The sequence below is a fragment of the Typopeltis vanoorti genome, chromosome 4, assembly GCF_054136105.1.
Source record: "Typopeltis vanoorti isolate ZY-2024b chromosome 4, IOZ_Tvanoo_1.0, whole genome shotgun sequence".
Lineage (NCBI taxonomy): Eukaryota > Metazoa > Arthropoda > Arachnida > Uropygi > Thelyphonidae > Typopeltis > Typopeltis vanoorti.
Window position 1 is genome coordinate 114,112,414 of NC_143552.1, and position 12,746 is coordinate 114,125,159.

General features: G+C 32.9%; 1 protein-coding gene across 2 annotated transcripts in view; it reads right to left on the reverse strand.

The window, feature by feature from the left end:
* Usp5 (ubiquitin specific protease 5) overlaps positions 1-12,746 on the reverse strand; it is a 362,226-nt gene that overhangs the window by 186,347 nt on the left and 163,133 nt on the right. For both annotated transcript variants that reach the window (XM_090391427.1, XM_090391426.1), the window contains exons 9-10: positions 12,462-12,533; positions 906-981 (exon numbers count right to left, since the gene is read on the reverse strand). In XM_090391427.1, the coding sequence (XP_090247553.1) occupies positions 906-981; positions 12,462-12,533 (148 nt within the window). The remainder of the gene's footprint in view (positions 1-905; positions 982-12,461; positions 12,534-12,746) is intronic.

Here is a 12,746-nt window from a genome sequence, read left to right on the forward strand (position 1 = left end):
CCTTCCCACAATGCATAGCATTATATGCATCCAAAAGGATGTATATTTTGCATTATTTTGCATCCAAAAGGATGTATATTTTGCATTATTTTGCATCCAAAAGGATGTATATTTAGGCAATTAATGTGGAGGTACTTCACTTGCAAACGAACTTTATTTGCTTATACTTGAATAACGGACTAAACAGGAATATAATTTCTTGGCAAGTTTAATTTAAATTATAGCCAAGTGAAAAAACTTTCAACAACTGAGAAGTTACTTTACAACAGTGTAAAGAAAAAGCCTTTGCGATTTTTTTCTTTTTTTTTTTTTTAAAAAAAAGAAATTTTATAACATGTTCATTTTTCATGTAGAGACATTATGAACTTTAAATGGTAGCCAATGTTTATATTATGAAACATAAGTTTCATAAGAAACATATTTCACAAGAAACATAAATTAACACTGACTGACATGAAAATTTTAGAAATTAGTGAAGTCCATCTCTAAATGTAGGATTAAATATATTATTATTTTTTTTTTAAATGAGTATAAACTAAGTTCTTCTTCTTCTTTTTATGAAACTATAGTCCCAGCGCAATGTAGTATTCAAACATCACTTTTTTTTCCCTTTTTTTTAACTGAAAGAAATTAAATTCAATGGGGAGGGATCTCATTGTGTTCAATTTCTATTTCTAAACAAATAAATACCTTAATTTCTCTTTATTTTTATTGATTCATATAAAATTTTATTTATCTACAAGAATAGGAAAATTCAGTAACAATCAAAATATTCCCACTGATTTTAAATAATTCAAATCTAATGAACATAATTATATATAACTTTACATTTCAAGTTAGTTGCTAAAATGGTGCATATCACTTAAGTTTGTATTTCATAATTAATTTAAGAGTTAAAATAATACCTCATCTGCATCTTTCTGCTCATTAGGTGGTGGTTTAGAGTATTCTCCTGACAGCAGGCCATATGCAAGTTTAGCCCTAAAAACATGTCAAAACATGGTCAATATTGCCTGTGACATTTTTAATAAAGGACACACACACACAGGACACCTTATAAAGCTACTTGGTCTATTTAACAGCTGATTCGTGAAACTGTATGTTATAAAAAAATAAAATAAACAAAATTCAGTAAAATACAGTTAATTTAGCATAAATTAAATTTCAACACAATCGAGAGAGTAGCCAATTTCAAAAAGTTGTGAGGTTTTTTTTCTCTCTTTTGTTGTTGTTGTTGAACATTATTAATATTTAAGGATTTTATGAACTACAAAACTTTTAATAAAGAATATACATTTTTCACTTATTTTCTCTCAAAGGAAAGAAAAGGATTATTTCTCAATTCCTAAATTGGCAAAAAAATAATTTTGCTTTGGATTCCTTAACAACTGTTAAGCAATACAAAATCACATCTCTAACTCATTGCACCACTTACAAAAAACAGTAAGAAAAGGTAAATTCCATTTGACTAGAAATTATAATTTGTTTAATCCTTTACCCTAAGAAAACAAAGTTTAAACATGAAGTATCTTCTCCACTAGGCTACTTGTATACAAAGGCTGTTAACTTCACATCAGTTGCCTCACTATCATATAATGCACAGCACACTCCCTTTCATATGTGTATATTGCTATACATTATGGGAATGGAGACTACCTAGACCGAGGAAGATATTGAGATTGAATCAATGCAGAATTCATATATTTTCCATATACAAGTAATAAAACTGTGCATCAACATATTATTAAAACACTAGATCAAGGATAGTTATAGAACGTTTTTCTCACTTGATGACACAATAAATTATATCCTTGATAAATTCTTTACCCAAGTGTAAGCCAAAAAAGCTTTGCATATGTGATGTATCTTTGTAACTATGCTACTTGTATATGCTGTTGAAGAAAAAGGTGTTTCGTAAAAACTAATATTTTGCTTGGTTGGATTCTATAACAGTAATTCCATGGCTGCTGCTTTACTGTTCTCATTCTAACTCTGGCTTTCAGCAGTGCATCTATAAGCTAATAGGAAACAAACAGCCTAAATCACAGCAAGTCATCAGTCTCTGTGGGTAAGAGAAACCTGTAGTCTTATGAAGCCTCACTAAAAAACCAAAAATATTATTGCTGATATACACCTCATGTTAAAAGATTTCACATTGATTTTTATCTTCCCATATCCTTCATTATTCCTAGGTTGCAGCAACACAATATCTACAAAATATTACAGCAAACTTGATGTGCATTCTCCATCAATTAAATTAATTTATTTTTGAAAATGCAGTAGTGGCAAAAATATATTAGAATTCCAATTGTCATTAGTTCTAATTAACATTTGGATTGCTTTCAGAGAGACAAAAAAAAAGCATTTACATAGGTTAAATGTGACAGTATAGAATTTTACTGTGCTCTCCCAAAGTGCACATTCTTTAGCTATTGTAGCAAACTATAACAAGTCAAGGTTTGTTAAGTTTTAATAATAAGATTTTCATTTCATCTTCCTTTACAAAGAACTACAAATATTGGAAAATCATGAACCTATGCTAATTGAAAATGAATACAAAGTAATTTCTTGTCTAAACAAAGTCTATAGGCAGCACTCAGCATAAGTTAACAAACCACACTAAAATTTGCCTTTATGAAAAAAAAAAAGACGATTTTAACATAATACAGAATGTACAACAATGGTATCACATTGTTCAATCACTTGCAGTTTATTTAACAAAATATTTTGTTGAGCAGAAATAAACTGTGTTGAGCAACAATAAGTCAGTTCACAGTAAACAATCTACAGGATATGCATTTGTGCAAGGATTCAAATCACATCTGCATATAAATGCATCACATCATGTGACATATATATAAATGAAAGTAAGTCTCATTGTGATTGCACTACGATGAAGAGCTAGGCCAGAGAGATGTATGAATGTCTCACTCTCAGTGCCACTTGTGTGACTTGGCATCTGTCTTCTCTTAGTGTTTCTTGTTTATTTACATGGACTATGTGGTCATAGGTGGTGATGATGTTTGATGAATTTTTTGCACAGGGAGAGATAACTAGCTGGTTATTAGAGGCCTCTGAAGTGGCATGAGAGGCTTCATGTTCGGTCTCTAGAACATGGTTTTATCTAATCCTCAGCACATCCATGGAAACTAACATACTTCAAGTTTCTAATTTTATGGGTAAGATTCAGAAATAAAAGTTGAAAAATTGATTACCTCACTAATTTTGGGAGGTGAGGTAATCTGCAAGAAATTTGCAGATTATTTCTACCACCTCTTTGCAGATTCTGCAATGAAGGGGCAGAAAAATCAGAACACCATGGTGGACTCAGGAAGTTAAAGAGGTAGTCAAGGAAAAGAAGAAAGCATATCGAAAGCTCCTGGCAAGTAAGTCAGTTTGTGCACTTTGGGAATACAGGGGGAAATGTAAGAAAGCAAAGCACAGTGTAAAATTAGCTAAAAAAAAGTCATGGGAAGACTGTGGTAAGAATACAGAAATTAAATATCAGAAAGGTGGTAAAATATTCTGGAAGCTATTGAAAAAGCTCAAAAATTAGCTTTTCTTTTTCAATAGCTTCCAGAATACGTGGAGTGATCCCTGACATCTGGTTGCAGTCAACCAGAATTCAGATAATGATAACTGAATATCTTCTAACTGAACTTCAAGAGTTTGATCATTCCTGAAATCTAGGAGCTCCTCGGAAAGATCATTGAAAGATCGAAGTCTGAAATATTTTCTGATAGTGATGCAAACAGATTTCAAATCCAATCGATTTTTTTTTTTTTTTTTGTTGGTTTGGGTTTGGTTAAAATAAAAATGGAGCTGCTCCTCAAGCATGCTCAGATGTTGCCTTACAAGTGCTAATTAAAATTAAAAAAGTGCAAATAGTTCTTTGCTCGGATTAGAATTAAAACACCAAATAAACATTGAAAGGGAACTATTATTAACTTAATTTATCTAAAGTTGGATTTTAGATTTGAATCTATTAACTTTATCAGTATAAGTTAATATATTTTCGTTTGGTCCTTGCATTTTTTATTAAGTTCGTTCAGATGCTTATATATATATATCTGCTAGGTATGCCATTTTTAGAAGCCAATACTAGTTATTGGCTTATTATTCATGACAAATGACTTATTATTCACATTTTAAAAAATGGGAATAATAAGAGTCATTCTTAAAAGAAGTTTTAATTATTCTTTAAGCTCATGAACTTTTGCCAAAACTCTGCTCCTGGACAAACATCTCACTTTACTATGAAATAGCAAAGAAAGACTGATGGTCTAATTCCAGTTCTTTGCACAAGGCAACAAAAAGCAGGACAGTAGCAGTTTAGATTTGATAGTTTACCATTTTGATGATATCATTTAATTTGGACATTAAATCTGGTGACAAAGTCTTTGCCACGAAAGCCTCTCTATGAACAAAACATAATGTATCAATTGAATATTAGAGATTTTAGACCAAACTTTGGAAGTCAAGCTGCTAATACAACAGAACTTTGCAAAATTATTGCAAAAATACACTGCTACTGATCCAATGCTACAATGTGAAAGAAATTGAAGACAGCTGTGAGTGAGCAGGCAGAGCATAGTTGGGTGGCCCAGCAGCACGCACTGCTTCGATCAGACTCATGAATTTGTACTGTTCATCGCATATCTTGCAACTCACTGGTTGGGAAGCACTGCATTAGATAAATTTTATACCCTACAAATGCGATGCTTTTCTTAGTTTGAAGTAATTATGGCAAAACAATGTTCTATAATGCTAATATATCATGTTAAAATGTGATTACTCAAACATTTATGGTTAACATGAATACTGAAACTTTCTGCATTTTTGCCACATAATAAATCTGGCAATTGTGTGTATACATATACTTGTGCACATATAGGCATGTAAGCATAAAGAATTGAGATAATCTCGCGTGGGCATTGATGTTTGTGATTGTCTGTGAAAATACTAGTGGTGGTGGTGGTGGACAGTAGATAGTATTGATGTAGATTATGCGGATGGTGGATGACAGCTGGATGAGGTTGAATGGTGAAGACGTTATTTGTAGAGTAGGTGCCCTCCCTCAATGAGTCTTTGGGCTCCCTGGAGGTGTCAAATAATAATAATAATAATTTATAAATACAAACTCTTTAAAAATCTGCATGTCCTCCCTTATATATATATAAAAACATTTAATCAGCCAGTCTGGTTGTCTAAGTGAATAGCCTGCTCCTGATGGGTTCATATCTCACTGTGGCATGGATATTTGTGTTTAGTTGTTAAAACAATTTTCATCCCCTCAAAAAAGCCTGCTTACTGGGAACCATAAAATGGCTTTAAAAAGCCATTTTATGGTTCTGCTCATCTGGAAACTGCTCATTCTTAGAATGAGCAGTTTACAGATTATGTGCTATAGGTTCACAACAATTCAAAGGTGGAATTTATGTTAAAAAATAATAAATATAGTGCACTGGTTGACATGATATTTCTTTGAATAGACCAAGTAACCTTTTAAGATTCTGTATATCATGTACTAAATCTCAAGCTTATCTAAAATAACATTTAAAAGACCTGGTGGTATATTTTAGTTCATAATGATAACATATTCAGATAAAACATAAAGCAGTGTTTTTAAATTGGTGAATATTACCTGTTATCCAATAGTTTCACATATAAATAATATTTAGTAATAAATTATAATTTTGATATAGATATAAATAAAAATTCAGCATCTTTTAGAAGTAATTCAAAAATTAATATTTTCTTTAAAAAAGGCAACTGCATATACCCCAAACTTTCAATATGAAATACAGCAGAGTCAAAGTTAGCTATTGAAAATGGGTACAAAGCAGATTTCCTTGAAAATGAAACCCTTTTTTTTTTTTACTCCAATATCCTGCCATGTATGTATTACAAAGCATATTAAAAATGGAAATACATACATTAGGACTTAGCCAACAGGACAATGGAATAATAAAGAATATTTTATTTCTGAGAAAATTTGTTTCGCATTCCAGGATGTATCCAGTTTTTTCTTCTTTTTTTTTTTCCAACCTGTATATCTGCTGGGAATGACACTAGAGAGGGAAAACATTTTCCTCGAGATACTACTTTCTTAAGTCCAATCAAACTCTCTTTCTACAATTCGTGATTAAACTTCAAAAAGGAACACCTCTGGCATTCCTGTATGTAACCAAATCAAGAGTTAACACTAAAATTTTAAAATTCCCCTATCCCATATAAGAAAACTAATTATATATTGTCCCACAGGAACAAAATAACCATTATTTTGTTCCTGTGGGACAAACTCATGATTACGTTATATGAATTAATAAATCCATAGAACATATTAAAAATGTGACAATATTAAGATGGCAATTCAACTTCGGAGCAATACCAAGGTGAAATACGTTGTACACTTTGAAGATCATATAATTTTATGAATGCTCATAACTGTGTTTCTTTCTATATTTTATTTCTGCATTTTAGTAAACTGCCTATTAAAATTCATATTTGTAGATTTAGGGACACAAAACACACGTGTTGAACAGATTATTTTATTAATTACTAATAAAATAAAACTTGACGTTTCAACCCCTGTATCGAGGTCATCATCGGAAGGATACAAGTGCATAAGGAACCAAGTTACATGCTCTAGCCCTGCATACCGGTAAACTAAATCTACGTAGTTAATTAATCCTTTTCCTTAGCCTGACCGCTAGTGATTAAAAAAATAAAATAAAATAAAAAATACATAAATAAAATAAAAAAAAAATAAATAAATACACAAATAAAAAATAATAATAATAAAAAATTATTAAATAAAAAATAAATACAACTACTCAAGTCCTCATGTATTAATATTTTTCTGGAATTGTACCGATCTGATTGTTATATGATTTCTTTCAGTTGCTGTTGAATGTTACAAACACTTCACCAGGTTGTCTTCTTGTAGTGGGATTTTTCTATGGCTAGTTTAGGTTGTTATACAGGTTGTAGATGGGTCCTCCACATTCTTGAAATCGTTAGGCCATCATTTTTGTTGAGATTTGGGTTGTGTTTGAGCATTTCACATTACTCTTTAAATTTTCTCTCAAATCAGGTTTTGGTGCAGTGTAGGGACTTGGTATTTTTCCAATCAATTCTTGGTATGTTTGGAGTGCGTGGTCAGAAAGGCCGGTTTTCTCAAAATGGAGGTATTTAATGTGTCGTTTGTGTTCGTCTTGTCTGATTGGGATAGTTCGCCCTGTTTCCCCTATGTATGGTATGTTACATGTGCATTGTATTTTGTATACCCCTGGGTGGGTTAGGTGTGGAAGAGGATCTTTAGAAGAACTGAGTAGGTGTCTTAACTTGTTTGAGGGTTTAGAGGTGATTTTAATGTTGTATTTGCATAGCGTTCTGTCTATTTTTTCAGAAAGGCCTCTAACAAAAGAAATGGCAATAGCATTCCTGAAATGCCTATTAAAATATTCACACCAATTGCAGAATACAATGACTTCTTTGTCATCAGAGACAGTTCATATTAAATCTGAGAAATACTTCAGAAAAAAATTGTCATTCAAATAATTTGTTTAAAATTCCTGCATTGTCTTAAATTGTCTAAGTTATTATTTAAAATTTCATTCTGATCTGCTATACAGTTTCATGACCTTGAATTCTCTAAAACTGATGATGCAGTATGAAGCAGGCAACTTTGAATGAGCTATACTACTAAGCTTTCTAATTCGTACTGCTTTCCTCCCCCCAAAAATTATAACTTATTTTAATGTTTTAAATAGGAAAACTGTCTTTCTATATTCATACAGATAGAGAGTATCTATATGAATGGAGTGTTTATAAACTATATAAGCTATTTATGGTAATTCACTCACTACTGTAAACAAGAATCTTCATTTTTTTGGGAGATTCTTATCTTCATACCATTAAAGAAATAGTTTTTAAGAATTATTTAATAATATTTTATTAATATTAATTTCTAGCACGTGGCAACAATTTTTAATCGGTAATCCACTGACTGTTATGTACTTTGTATTCCATTCCTTTGAATTGTTTGTTCTATATTGATGATGTATTGTTAATTTCAGTAAGAAATACCTTTATTTCATTAAAGTTAATTACTGTGGTCATCGTGTAATTTATTATTTATAATTATGCCACAGGTATCTTTAAAGATTACTGTAAACAAAACCAATTGATTTAAAATTAATAATTATTGTAATGTCTGACAGGTGAAATAGCAAAAATTCCTTAAAAATTAGAAGAATATATAACCTTATCAGATTTTCTGGAATAGAAGAAAGTTACATTTTAAACTAGACCAAAAAAGAACCAATAAATTCTACTGGACTTTATAGTTTGAACAGTAACACACATTCAGAGTTGTCTGTGCAAATCACTTAATTTACCCAATTATGTACAATCCTAAAGTAAAACATCTCAATAATTTGAAGTGTATTATTTTATATTATTTTACCTAATATTAAGAGTAATGGATGAAATCAGAAATCATGCTTCAGTGAAACAAGGCAGTATACTAGTGTTTCTCAATGTTTTTTGGATCATGCCCCACCTCAACGCCTCAAAGATTTTGATGCCCCCCCCCCTCTAGCATAATAGTCAGCCAAGTTCTGAAAAAGTATAATACAAATATGTACATGAACATTTTCTAATTTCCCCCATGTGGGGCATACGCCCCAGTTTGAGAAACACTGCAGTATACTAGGAGGGAGGGGGAGGGGGGGAGTTTCTAGTAATAATTTTTCTAAATAAGAAGTTGACAGCTAACTTGTGAGCAAAAAAGCTACAGTAAGAACAGGTACTGGAGAACAATAGAGGACAAAATCAATCCTAATAAGATGAATAGTTATTGAAGAGAAAGTTGTGAGATCAAGTGTACCTTAATTAATGAAGAAACAATTGAGGTGATCAGCAAATATGAATATCTGGGATACATTATTAATGTGAAGAATTGATGTTCAGAAGATATCAGAAACTTATCTATAATCTGGAAGGACAAATATCTCACTATAGGAACAAAGCTGAGGATTCTGGATGAAGCTTTTTTTTTTTTTTTTTGGTAGCTATCAATGAATGTGAAACATGAAACTTAAAGAGGTCAGATAGGAAAAAGACAGCTACTTTTGAGATGTGCTGTGTGTTACAGAAGACTATTGAGAAGCTCGCACGCACACACACACACACACTGAAAGGCAGACAAATGGAAAGATCCTAGAAAGGATAGGTAGAGCTTAAAGGCAATGACAGAAGAAAGCTGAAATAAATACTTTGGACATATAGAAAGAATGGAAAGTAAACTTCTCAAAAAAAAAAAGGGGGGGGGAAAGGTAGATCCTCAGTGAAATGGATAGTGTCTGGAATGACTGGTCTTCAGAAATCGGACGCCTCAAGAAGAGCCCACAATAAGACCACCTGGTGAATTTGTGTGGTACATCACAAGGTGTGGAATGACCATATGGCATCTGCTGATGTTCGGTGGAATTATGATATGGGGAAAAGTTTATATTTGATGATACTTGGATTAATGAAGATAAAAATACACAATGATAAAATTGTGCCTAATGTTGTGCCTCAAAATGAAATAGCATCTTGGAGTGAAATTAAATATTGTTATGAAAATTGTTATGAAATTAGAGAATACATCATTCTCTAATTTCATAACAATTTTTAATTTAACATATAATTAGAGTTAAATGTTCTTTTTAGTGCAAATTCTTTCTTATTACAGTATATTATTTACAGTTAAAACACTTGTAGAAGGGATGCTTAAGGGTCAAAGCTGTATAACTGAGAGGAGACCTCCACATAGCCTTTAAAGGAATGCGGAGAACCGACCAGGGCTTCTGACCTAATGTCCAATCCTCACCTTCTCGTGGTGCACCCTGTTGGGTATCTACTTTGATACTGAACGAACGAGGATGGGCTGGCAATTTGGGATTTAGCCGACCAAATTGTATTCTTATTGGTTAAACCAAAATAAAAAATGATGGTACAACATGACAAAATTTCATGCCGGCTGGGGCGTCGCCCGGTTAAACAAGGCCCCCGTTGTTTTCGCCAGGGAACCAGGGCGAACAGCGAAAAGTCAGCTACTGGAACAAATCTGAAAACAAACCCCAACTCAACATCACCAGAGTTAAAGATCGGTACTATCAACGTAAGAAGCCTGAATGGCAAAGAAATGGAGCTAGCTGAGGAATTAGATAAGTACCAGATCGACATAATAGGGGTGACTGAAACAAAAAAGACCAAAACTGGTGAGATCTTTCTGAGCAATAAATACAAAATGTTATATTCAGGCAATGACAATCAAGGAAAAGAAGGAGTAGCCATAGTATTCAACACAAAATACGAGGCTAATCTTCTTGAATGGCAGTCAGTCTCAAGTAGAGTAATGTGGGCAAATATGAGAATGGGGAACTGGACAATGAGACTTATTTGTGCCTATGGTCCCACAGAAGGTTCTACTAAGGTAGAAGTGGAGGAATTTTTTGAGGCTTTAGAAAAAGCAACTGACACAATGAAAAAGGAAAAGTTGGTCCTTGTTGGGGATCTAAATAGTAGAGTAGGAAATGATTGTGAGACATACAAAAATATTTTGGGAAAATTTGGAGAAAAGAGCAAAGCTAATAATAATGGCAAATATCTGTTGGATTTCTGCTCAGGACATGGACTGGTTATTACTAACACCATGTTCCAACATAAAAATGTGCACAAATTCACATGGAGAGAAGAGGCTTGGAATAAGAAAAGTCTCATTGACTATATTATTGTTGATAGTGATGTTTTCTCCCTGGTGCAGGACACCAGAGTGTACAGAGGATTTGAAATTGGAAGTGATCACTATTTAGTCTTGAGCAGGATAAAATTGAATTTCATATACAAGATGTCAGAAAGGATGGATAGCTGGAACCCACCTGAATCATGGAAGAGAATAACTTGTATCATGATGATTCGTGCCCGCCATCAAAATAAGGATATTACGACTGCTGCCCAATGCTCCCTGAATACAGTAAAAACAATCAGGCATGAACTAGAGACTTGCAATGGTGACTACGAGGATGTAGCAAGAAGAAAGATCCCTAGCAGACGATCTGATTGCGTTCGTACAGCAGAATTCCTCGCAAATCTGCAGGAACAGGTGTTGAAGAACCCTGGCATTGGAATTCGGGCTTTGTTCGTGGAGTTGCTAACTGTAGTCAAGCCCTGGATAACAAGGGTAGCCAATGGTAGGCCGTATGTATGGCAGCAGGATTCGGCCCCTTGCCACACCTCTGGGAAAAGTCAAAAATGGTTGTCTGAAAATTTCTACGACTTCACCAGTCCAAATGTTTGGCCTCCAAACTCCCCAGACCTTAACCCCATGGATTATTTTGTATGGGGCGCAGTTGAAAAAGACACCAATCGCACTTCCAGTAATACAAAAGCCCAGTTAATGGATAAAATTAAAACATTTCAGCTACTTAGGCACAATTTTTACTGAAGATGGTAAACTAAATATAGAAATAGACAACAGAATCAGCAAAGCTGGTATCGTGGGAAGTCAATTGAATAAATTCATATGGAATAAGAAAGAAATTAGTCGGAACACTAAATTAGCTGTATACAAGACTGTGTTCAAACCAATTTTAACTTATGGATCTGAGAGCTGGGTCAGAAGTAAAACACTTGACCAAAGACTAGAGACCGCAGATATGAGAGTCCTGAGAAAGATTAGAGGCGTGAACAGATGGCATCAATGGCAATATCATATTAAAAATGAGGATATTAGGAAAGAACTTGACATTGTCAGCATCCAGGAATGCGTTAGCAGAGCTAATTTCAGATGGTATGGTCACTTAAATAGAATGGGAGAGGAAAGATTAGCAAAACAAGTGTTCTCTGCCAGGTTGGCAGGAAAACGACCCAGAGGAAGACCAAGATATAGGTGGATTGATACGGTACAAAGTGCCTTAGACGATAGAAATATAAGATCTGATAATGTTGGAGTCTTGACAAGTAACAGACTGATTTGGAGGAAAATTGTAGATAGGAAGTTAGTAATGATGTAATTTTTTTCATGTAGTACTGTCATATCCTGTACACCCCTTGAGGGTACATGACAGGAATTTGATGATGATGATGACACTTGTAGAAACAAAAAAAAAATTATGTGAGTCCTGACATTAAAAAATTTATATATATATATATATATTAAACTCTGCATTTATAATGCCAATGAGAAACTATCAATCTGACTACAAAAGCAAATGGCAGAATTATCCAATTCAAAATCACACACTATATCTGAGGAATTAATTGTTCATCAATATAAGAAGCAATTTTTGTCAATACTATTTAGGTAGGTCAACTGTGATTTATCTTAACCAATGATCACTTTTCTCTCATAATGTATGAGAAAAGAAGAAAAAATTCTTATTAGATAGAATAGGAAATTAAATACTCACATTTGAACATTGAAATCTTGTGTTGGATCAACTGGTGAATTTTTAAATATTTTTTCAGCATCTTTATAATACCTATAATGCAGGAACGAATATATATATATATATACACACACACACACACGTGTGTGTGTGTGACAGATCCACAAAACAAAAATAAAATCGGCTAAGGGAATAGTGGGAAAAAATAAAATTAAAAACCTCATAATAGCCAATATGAATCATTCATTATTTATATGAATTAATATGAATCAGTCACATTTTAGATAGACATAAAATAATGAAATA